Raw genomic sequence first — 11,491 nt, 5'->3', positions numbered from 1 at the left:
CGTTCAATTGTTGGGATACAAAATTTTAAATGTATAGTGGGTCATCTCTCCACGTTTTTGTTGATTGAAATCGGTTTGTCTTCTAATAGACCTTATTTAGACTATGAGAAAAATATGAATAACAAACCCACTCTATAAAAAATGTCTTGACGTTCTAAAAAATGAGAGTATTCGCAGGTTTTGATACGTATATGCCTGTTTGAGTCAACATATTCCAAATAATAAACATATTTATAGGTTAAACATCAATGATATATTAAATATATATTGTTTTAAATGATTTTTAAAAATAAATATATCAGATTCATTGATATTTTAATTTTTCAGTAGCTTGTCCGGCCGTGTATGGGCATTTTACACGCCTTATCCACTCGTCTTCTTTGATCTGGAGGAGTTAATTCTTAGACCTGTAATAATCCTAGCAGCAGTAATTTGAACATCCTCTAATAAAGTTGCTAACCTATCATTGCAATTGTCCCAGACAATATCCCCGCATCTGAAACCTGTTCCCGTATAGGCAACAGGTAATACTAGTAATTATTTTCATATATTTAGTTTTGACTATATCGCCTCAGGTGACTTGTTTTTTGGCGACGGTATTTAATTGGGCATACGATTTAACTTCATCATTCTGAGAGTAATTCAAAATGGGAGAAGATGTAGCAGCTTTAGTTATTGACAATGGATCCGGAATGTGCAAGGCCGGATTTGCAGGAGACGATGCTCCCAGAGTTGTGTTTTCACCTAATTTTGAACGACCTAAGCATCAGGTAATACGAACTTAAAATGTCTCTTTCATCGAGTGGTTGTTTAACTCGGTCGCTTTCAAATACCTATTAATATATTTACGTGTATATACACTCTAACAATAGTAATTTGACAACAAATGTTAGCCTTAGCTTTTTAATCCCCCCCCCCCAACTTTTTTTCCCCGAAACTCGGGAATTAAGTATGTTTTTCTAATAACTTGTCACTAGTTGTGTTTTCCACCCTTTTGCTCTCATTTTAACTCTCAAATTATCATAAATGTTATTACAAAGTAACCTTGTGGGTTTTAGGATCTCAAGTTAATTTGAACATTTCATCGAATAGCTGCAATAGGGTAGCCCCTTTCGATTATTTTCATCTGAAGTTTTTTGGAGCGGGACTACAATTCTATAAGATATCCGTATAGATTCTTATAGACTGTCCCAATATAAAACCGATCAAGATCAGTAAAGATGGTAGACATGTTAAAATTGTGATGTTTACATTAAAAACCGTAATGGCTTAAACTTCATATTTTTAATTTATTTAATGCCCTATAACTACAATGTTTGATTTGAGGTAAAAATTGCAACAATCTGATTAGAAGATGGCTCTCTACATAAGCGCACAGCTGTGTGCTTATATAGAGATCTATATTTTAATCAGATTGGAAATGCAAGTGAGATTAACATAGGACGTAAAATTAACGACTCGTGAAATGTATGGTTAAAATGTTATGAAAAGGTTCTGTGGTTGTCCTGAAGGTCAAATAATAGGTAAAAAATAACTCTTTTTTTTACCAAAAAAAAACTTGGTTCCTCGAACTTCTCATACATTTTCAACAGTTGACAAATCATTTTTGGAATGTGTTTTGGGGTATCCTATACTGTGGTTTCATTTATTTTCAAGGGCATCAATTTTCGTGGATAAAGTGAAAATCACAGTTTCAAGGATACGTAAATTCGTGGCCAATGACCCTATCAATACAAAATGTTAATAAAAATTGCACTTCAATGAACATTTAATTTCGTGGATCAACTAAACAACGAAATCCACGAAAATTGGTATTCAACGAATATTGATGAAACCACAGTACATGCGCGATAAGGTTTCGGAAATTTTAATTTTGTCTTGGGGGTCATTTAGCGGCTGAAAAATGACCCTTTTTTTTTTTTTTTACAAAAAAGGCTGGTTTCAAAAAATGTCAATTTTTTTTTGCAGTAGCCTAATGATTTACTAGAATATTATTGGGTGTGTCAGAAAAAAATTTGTTACACAACACATGACACTCCAAATCAAAATCTAAAAGCTCCGTTTCCTGGTTTATAAGACGGAAGAGCAGTTTGAGAAAGTAAAACGTGACAGACGGAACGAACGGACAGACGGACCAGGGTAGCAACAATATACCTGAACTGTCTTTAGAAAGGGCGGATATAAAAAAGATTAGCTTGTTTGGAATATTACATTAAGATTTATTGCTATTAAATACTATGTACTTAGTTTCTCTGTAAAATGTTCGGTAGTATAAAAGAAGATACGTTAACTAACAAGTAATTCAATTCATAAAACATGTATAAGCATAGAGAATCTCACCCTAAAACCAAATCCATGTTCCTGGACAATAAATATTACGACTTGCTAAAGTGTTATTTGCTCATCATACCGATGTTCTTTGTTTCACGAATGGTTATTAGTGGAAAGATGTTTGAATTTGCATATATTTAAAACAGTTTCATAGTTTAAACCTAAAATGCAGGAATATATGACAAAAGAATAATAAAAAAGTAACCTTACTTAATATGCTTTGTTACTAAGACGATTCAAATTTCACAGTCATCAAAAAAATCAAAATATACAATAATCAGTAGATTTTCACCTTTAAAAATTATGTTGAAGTATGAAGATATAAAATATCAAATAGATGCAATACAATTTCTAGGTGGACATATATAGTTTCTTCAGAGAACTTCGTGTGGCTCCAGAAGAACACCCCGTCCTCCTGACCGAGGCCCCAATCAACCCTATGACCAACAGAGAGAAGATGACACAGATCATGTTCGAGACCTTCAACTCTCCCGCCATGTACGTCGCCATCCAGGCCGTACTGTCCCTGTACGCTTCCGGTCGTACAACCGGTATCGTACTCGACTCCGGAGATGGTGTGTCTCACACAGTCCCCATCTACGAGGGTTACGCCCTTCCCCACGCCATCATGAGATTGGATCTCGCTGGACGTGATCTGACCGATTACCTCATGAAAATCCTCACAGAACGTGGTTACTCTTTCACCACCACAGCTGAGAGACAAATCGTCAGAGACATTAAGGAGAAACTGTGCTATGTTGCTCTGGATTTTGAACAAGAGATGGCCACTGCTGCTTCATCCTCATCTCTAGAGAAGAGCTATAAACTTCCCGACGGTCAGGTCATCACCATTGGCAACGAGCGATTCAGGTGCCCAGAGGCCATGTTCCAGCCATCCTTCCTTGGAATGAAATCATCTGGTATCCATGAAACAGCATACAACAGTATCATGAAATGTGATGTCGATATCCGTAAAGACTTGTACGCTAACAGCTTACTATCTGGTGGCAACACCATGTACCCTGGTTTAGCTGACCGTATGCAGATAGAACTTGCATCTCTTGCACCACAGACAACAAAAATCAAGGTTATTGCCCCACACGAGAGGAAGTACTCCTCCTGGCTCGGTGGGTCCATCCTTGCTTCTCTCTCCACCTTCCAACAGATGTGGATCAGCAAACAAGAGTACGACGAATCCGGCCCATCCATTGTCCACAGGAAATGTTTTTAAATATATATTTTTTGGAAAACGAAACGACTTTCTCATGATTTTACATTAAAGCTGCTTGGTCTGATTTCTTTCTAATAAAATAATTTTGCATACAAACTAATTATCTTTGAAAGTTTTTTACCTTGTCACCATGCGTGTATGACGTTTCCCTCAAAGCGGACACTTTCACCTATCTACAACAGTAGATAAAAATATTCGAAGTAAATAAAGAGATCATGAAGAGATAATGAAATACATGTTACTGGCCCACATCTGACGACATTGTATACTATGTTATGATTTGACGTAAATACCTTAACGGCTGCACGTGAATAGTTAGAGTTCTATTTGCTTTTTGAATAGCGAATAATAGTATTCTGTGGTCGGTTCACTATTCAAATAACCGTAGGTATGCTAATAAACGTAATTTCAGAATTCATATAAACTTACTTTTTTATTTGAAATTGTAATATATAGTACGTTTGTATAATAGAATATTCTGTGCTATAACTAAAGAGGTCAGTTATTCTCTCTAGAACATTCTTGAGTGTCAATGTAATTCATTTATCGTCTTGTACATTTAATTTCTAGAATTTGCTACATTTATATTTTAGAATAAATAACCTGTAAACAGTCCTCATAGGATAGAATTTCATTGGACTTTTCTTTTAAGACATTAAACTGTGAACAGTTACCTACTTACTGAGACATTGTGTTTGTGATATCTATTCGGCTGATTAACAGACACTCTTAAAATTAGGACTCTAAGTGTAAATTGTATTTTTGTATTTATATAAGGAATAAGGAATCATTCTTTGAGTATTATGAGGTGATAATTTTGGTCGGGGCGTGATCAAATCCAATAAAGCCCGAATGACTTTATGATAGATTTGATCACGCCCCGACCGAAATTATCACCTCATAATATTCAAAGACTGATTCATTATTATTTATATTTATATAATTTAAAGCCATCGTACGATTAAATAATCTAATTCTGGCTGTAACGCGCTTTCTGATTGGCTAAAACATTATTTTATATCGTATAAAGAATGTTGCTTACGTCATAGCAAGACTAACGTCAAAAACGTATCAATACGCCTGACGTTGTGTTTGAATTTTGTACAATTTTACGTCATTTTAAAGGTCAAATGACCGTTTTTATCTCAATGAAGAGTGAAAAAAAATATATAAGCAATGAATTTAATATGAATTAGTTTTAGACGATATAAAATGGTTTGAGATAATTTACGCTTTTTTATAAACCGCTTTTATTTTTACTGTCTTTGCTGAAATACGAGATGTTCTTTCATATTACACCTTATGTAGAAGCTGGTAATGGTCGTATTTCTGTTTCATGTTTCAGTTTACATGCAGGGGAGAATTGGTCATAATTCCCCCATTTCAGAATAACACATGTAAAACGTACATTAAACATTTATTAGAATAGCCAGGGGCAAACTCAAAAGTTTTTGAAGAATTGCTCTTTTATCGATTTTTTCTTAACCTAGATCATACCAACAACCCAAATAAACAAAACAAGAAAGTATATCAATTTGTTGACGTGAAAGTCAAGGTAGCCTTCAATATTTAATCAAAGTACTGAAGTACTGAAAGCCGGGCTCTTTTGATATGTTTTTATGTATATAGTGTTGTAAAGACTGAAAATCTCTCTCTCTCTCTCTCTCTCTCTCTCTCTCTCTCTCTCTCTCTCTTCTCTCTCTCTCTCTCTCTCTCTCTCTCTCTCATTCATGCTTTTAATGTCGGCAAAGCGTCAGAGAGCAACCAAATTTTGTAAGCGGCTATAAACAAAAATATGTCTGTCTAGTAGAAAAAAATTCAACAGTTGCTGCCTTGAATTTTGCAACAAGCGTTATAAATTCAAACCCAATTTCTTCAATGCGCAGCAAAGTACTTCATGGAAATTCATGCGTTTGGTATGTGTCCAAAATGCAGAGTCTTGTTTTTAAAACACATAACTAATAAGAAAACTAAAAAAGATAGACAATACTCTTGAAATAAAAAAAAAACAAAAAAAAAACCCCAACACTTTTGACAAAACGTGGCTCTTTGTGTAACTATTCTGTATATAGCGGAAGCTTTTACTTTGACGCTGTTTGGTTTTTTGTTTACTTTTGAAGTTGTGCTATTTATAATACAATATTGATTTATATATATAAATATTTATTTTTATTGCTGCTTTCAGCAGAGCCCGGCTAAGAATAACCATGCAAGACACAAATTTGACAAGTCTTGTTTATTTAAGAAATAAAGTACATGTACGAGTTATCGTGAATGGTGCAGAATAACCTCCGAGGTTAAGAAATGTTGTTTTGAAATATATTTCAAACAACATTTCGAGACCGAGGAGGTTATCCTGCAACATTCACGAAAACAAGAACTTTATTTCTATTCTACTAACAGCCCAGTATTTCTACAGTTCGTCTCTCCTAGGAGCGTTTTCTCGAGTTTTTCACTCTAGATACCAACCTCTTGATCCGCACGCACAAATTAAGACGAACAGAAAAATTAACTCCATGTACTGTCCAAAATGGAGGTTGTCAATAACATTATGCACCGTAAACTAGAAATTAAAAATTTGGAATTAAAATGAGATGCGTAGGTACTTTTCCATGAATTTTTCCTTAAGAAACAAATTTTTTTTTGTATATTACTTCATATTGTTGTGTTTACACTAAGTCTTGCAATATAATATTTGAAAGAAACGTCAGGTATCGGTAATAACGTAACTTTAATAATTAGAATAAAAAAATAAAAGGTTTAAATTAAAATTTATTTTGTTACATTATTGTGTTTACAATTTTTTAAAGAATCAATAACTTTTATATAAATCGGACATAGAAACATCATACATTACCTGGTATCTGTGCACTGTTTTTGAAAAAAAAATTTATATGAAATTCGTTGTAAAACAAACAAATGATAAAGTATAAGATATGTGTTTCAATTTATTCTTTAACTATGCACAACATATATGTTTATTTTTATAATAACATATGTACACATCGATCTATTACGTAAATTTAAAATCTTGAAGGCGTCTGATGCATCCGTGTCCGCCATGTTGGAGAGTCCTGACCCTCCATAGATCGAGAGTCGGACTCGATGTAAACTCGGGTTTAAACTCTCGCTGTTTATCTCAAAAACTCGCTACTAGAGACCGAACTCGAGTTCCAAAAGAAAACGCTCCTATAGAGAAACGATCTAGGTCATTTTGACGGCTGTTCCGTGTAACCCCAACGGTTTTGTTAGTAATGTTTACATGTGTATCGATCAAAGAAATCACATGCAGACGACAGAATTTTTTTTTTGGATTTTTAATACTCTGCACTTATTTATAAAACATCTTTGAGTTATATTCCGAATATTTTAAGGGCAATTTAATACGATTATTACTACTACACGTTATATATTTTATGTAAAAACACGCTGTGAAAATGTGCTTGGGAGGTCCTAGGAACAGCTGCATTTATCTCTTAAAAGTAAACATTTGAGGCAATACATATCGTTTTGACTGGAACTAACACTTGATATTGACATGGTTTTAAAACTTTTTACGGTTTGAAGTTGTACTTTCATGATCAGTGCCAGACAAATAGGTATTTCTGATCTGATAATTTACTGATGACGTTCGTGGTGTATTGGAGAATAATGTCCGCGGCATCTCTTTACTGTAGTAGAATTCTTATTCAACACTATGCATCCAAATAGTTTATACCCGCCTTTTTAATAAATATGCCTTTGTCTCAACCAATAACTCGGAGTTTTTTAAAACTTATTTTTTTGCAAACGAGGCGGATCTAGGTCAAACTTATGTGTATTTGACATTAAGTCGATTGACATTATATATATATCTTTATAGATACCAGAGAAAAAAAAACCTGTGTTGCCTAATGTGGGCAACTCCATGCGTATATCTAGAGCTATGATAGAGAATATCGTGACATGCCAGAACAAATATTCCCATTCCTTACCGACATGCAAATTGAGATAGATTTGAAGAATTGAACTTATATTCTGGCAGCAAAAAATGTCAAATATTGTATTAATATCAGTGACTAGTACATGTATGCATTTGTGTGTACAGAACAATTTAACGTTTGAAGGAAGAAAGACAATCCTAAACGTAGTGGCTTGATAATATACATTGTTGCCAGATTAGATAGTCTAAATACCTCTAAATTAGTGTTCTAAAAAATGTTTTTATAAACAAATAACTTATTTGTTCGAACAACAGCAAATTCGTCTAAACTTAAAAGATTTATTTTTTTAAAGTGGTTCTTGACTCTTTCATGCCGCCGTACATACCCAAGCATATTGTATTTTAAAGAAAAATGTGATGTGCAAAAATTTATTTCATGATTTTAATTGATAATCCACGATTTGTTTAACAAGTTATATTTGTTTAACTAGTTATTACTAGTCTGCACGTTTTCTACATTTTATGTATCAGGCACGTAGCATCTGTTTTGAAAAAGAGTGCCAAAATTATTCGACAAGCAAATGCATTTTTTATAAATTATAAAAAAAAATCGTCAAAATCATAATCTATGATAATGATTCAAAAATTCTTTAAAGCCGTATAATTCAATTAAAATTCTTTATTGACCATTAAGGGCTCTCAAAGGGGTAACAAGAAGATTGTACAAAACAGTCATAATGCACAATAAACACATCCACAAGAGGAAACGAGGTGTATGATTGAAAGGTTACAGACATTCATAAATATTAGCATACATGTATATTTATATACATGATATGTAAATTTATGTTTACGTGTATTAAACACTCATATATAAATATGTCAAAATACATACACATTTTAGATAATTTATCACATGATGAGAAATTAATAATTGATTCACAAATACCAACTAAGGCAATGTCCATTAAATACATTCTATCTGAAGCAGATGTTTTAATCAGTCTTGACAACTATCATGTTTAATTTTACACTTGTACAAATTCCGTTTTTAAGCCTTTTTTGATAGTTGATTAGCAAATAGTAAATTTCAATTTGGTAAGAAACATTTTAGTTACAAAGAATCTGGGGGAATAAGCCGTTGCAAATGCCCACGGCCCTCTCTTACGTCTTATAAGAAGTAATAAACGTACGAGTTAACTGGGCATTTAAATGGTGGACAGTATTATCTATATGAAAATGTCCAAAAATGCGAGAAAGGGGCAATCGACGTATGAAAGGCGTAAATGCGCTTATATTTTGTAGTATTTACAGATACTTTTAACTGGCGAATTTAGAATGACAATCACATACTCATTTAAAGAGTTAAAATACAAAAATGTTGATTACTTTTTAGCAATATTTAATTTACCTCAGTCATCGTATACAACCCCTAACGCAGGGGAGTCGACAAAGAGTATGGGGGAGTCGATTTTTTCGCTTCGGAGACAGAAAGAATTTAGTTAACTCCTTTTGTATTCAAAACAAGTATTTTCAAAAAAAAATATACAGTGGCGTCGGAAGCAAATTGAAAGTGGGGGGGGGGGGGGGCTAGACTTATAAAAAATCTTGACAAGCAATAAAAAAGTCTTTGATATGTATAAATTTGCCCTTAGTCCTTAGTCCCCCTTAGCCCCCCCCCCCCCTTCCCGGTTGATATATACCACACGGAAGACAGTGATAGTCAAACCAGTAACGTATAACTAGGGGTCTTGTTATAGGTCACTGGTCAAACTTTGTGTTGGTCATTAGTCCTAGTGGTCTTTGTGTCTTTTGGTAGATCTACTATGGTTTTTCTTTCACAAGAAAACACGTAATTTGATGTGATTTTCCTGCCGATACAATTGGAAGTGAAAAACATGGCTAGTTAATCGTTGAATTTTCTTTAGGCGCATACTGTACATTTGACTTAGCTTGTATTCTGCATTTTGTGCACAATGACATGCTTTTGTCCGGCGTATGTCCTTATTGTGTTAACAAGACTCTCAAGGATTAAAAGATGGAACGTTTTATCTTGCCATTTAATTGTTTCTTGCATGCACAACAACCATTTGTTTACAATATGAAATCGTGCAATCTCAAAGAGAATAACATACATTTCAAATTTTATAAAAGTAGTGGAAAACGCATATCAAATAATTTCAAGTTATTATAAGCAAATTTTTATTATTCAGAAAAAAAAGAAAATTACATTTTAAAAATGTATATTATTAAGTAAAAAAAAAAGAAACTTAGATTCTAACAATGTAAACAAAAAGTTAAACAAAAAAAAACCCATAACGCGTACGATTTGAACACCCACTTTTACAGTAACATTTGTTTAAAGAACTCCTCGCTTACCACTACACCACCGATTCGCTTGTTTAGATGCTATAAAAAAGCTGATTCTATTGTTATCAGTTTTACGCAAACGACTGGACTTAGTCATTTAAAGCGCAATCTTAAAAATTAAAAGAGGAAAACTTACTTTTTACCATAGAGTGGGTTTTCGTACCATTTTTTGGAAAATTTAAAGAGATAGAGGTTAATATGTGTTAACAATATTCGTACTTTAAAAAAATGGTACGATGACCCACTCTATGAAAAAATATAATTTGAACATCGGATTTCTATATCATTTTGTTGCCAAATTAGCATATATTAACTATTTTGTTGTCTTAATATCAATTCATTGTGAAGTTACTTTTTGTGGGTTATGGCAGCACTGATTGTATATGATCACATATGTTTAATAAATGTAACGAAAGTGAAATTTGCTAGAAATAATTTTCTTTTTTAATGAAACTATGTGGTTTTTTGCCTCGGCTTATTCCCCCAGATTCTTTATTATATTTAAAACAAAAGACAGTTTCTCACGATTTAAATAGCGGTATTAAAGCACAACCAAAGCATTTATTGTTCTGTAAATAGGTTAGCAATCTTGTAGGATGTATTTGCATTAATATTTTTATTCTTTTTCCGACCAATGAGGGTCGTTTTTATATTCCTGGTTTTCGTGGTGCGAACCAGAATAAAATCATAGACTCCCTCTGGATGGGACACCATGCCATCGCAGATTAACTTCCAGCCTGAACCGGAACCGAATGTTATATGTGTGGGCTAAGACAAATGTAGATAAAGTGCCTTGTCTAAGGACACAACACACAACGGGGTCGACCTTTCCATATTTTCATATAACACGCACCAAATATATTTTATTATACATTCATGTTAATTACTGAAATCTGATTGGTTTAGACGTAGTTGATAATCTGTTCTTTTTTGCAACAGGTAACACAACAAATTGTTAGATGCGCGTGAATTATGCGCGTACGGTTGGACGTAGCATTCAGGTCATTTCTATATAAAACTAGATGCTGTCATTAGACAGTAATACCCGCACCATGTGTTTGCCCCTAAATAACACTGTTTTGTACCAGTTTAATTAAAAATGAAGGCTATATGCAAGCTCCAATAACAATTAAAATTTATAATTTTCATAACTGAAGGATGAGATCCCTTCCCATATGATAATACACATCGTGACATGAGCAGCACTTTATGTGCAATTTGGGGTAGAACTGTTTGCATTAATTTTCAGTTAATCAATAATCTTAACATTTTATGTCATAGAAAGTATAATGGTCTACATAATTATTACAAACAAAATTAAAAATTAAATTATGCCCCCTCCCAGTGGCGGTTGCCGGTTTTAGATTTGCTTCTGTGTGCCTACATGAACATCATCGTGTGCACAGATTTAGAGAAGGGGTGGTAGTGAGGGGTCCAGACCCCCCCTCCTCCCCATGAAAATTCGTTTATATCAATTGTAAAATTACCAAAAATACACCTTGGACCCCAATGCTCTTACAGACATGTAAACACTCAAACCCATTGCGCTTCAATGTTAGGTAACATTATTTGGGGGGGGGGGGTAAATATTTAATCAATATTTAATATACTTTATTGTTTATCTCAATAGAAAGTAT

At 33.5% G+C, this 11,491-nt stretch overlaps 1 protein-coding gene across 1 annotated transcript; it reads left to right on the top strand.

Moving 5' to 3' along the window:
- The first annotated feature begins 632 nt into the window (after window positions 1-632).
- On the top strand, window positions 633-3,598 carry LOC128165496 (actin-like). The gene is made up of 2 exons (XM_052830100.1): window positions 633-770; window positions 2,687-3,598. The coding sequence occupies exons 1-2, from the start codon at window positions 648-650 to the stop codon at window positions 3,560-3,562; spliced, it is 999 nt and encodes a 332-aa protein (XP_052686060.1). The 5' UTR covers window positions 633-647; the 3' UTR covers window positions 3,563-3,598.
- The last annotated feature ends 7,893 nt before the right edge of the window (window positions 3,599-11,491 follow it).

Source organism: Crassostrea angulata, chromosome 10, assembly GCF_025612915.1.
Source record: "Crassostrea angulata isolate pt1a10 chromosome 10, ASM2561291v2, whole genome shotgun sequence".
Classification (NCBI taxonomy): domain Eukaryota; kingdom Metazoa; phylum Mollusca; class Bivalvia; order Ostreida; family Ostreidae; genus Magallana; species Magallana angulata.
This window is presented reverse-complemented; position numbering and strand designations above follow the sequence as displayed.

Excerpts from the sequence above, each read along its gene's own strand:
- LOC128165496 (XM_052830100.1), top strand. The coding sequence starts at position 648 with ATGGGAGAAGATGTAGCAGCTTTAGTTATTGACAATGGATCCGGAATG. Across the intron at positions 771-2,686 it reads TTGAACGACCTAAGCATCAG|GTGGACATATATAGTTTCTT; the intron begins GTAATACGAACT and ends TACAATTTCTAG.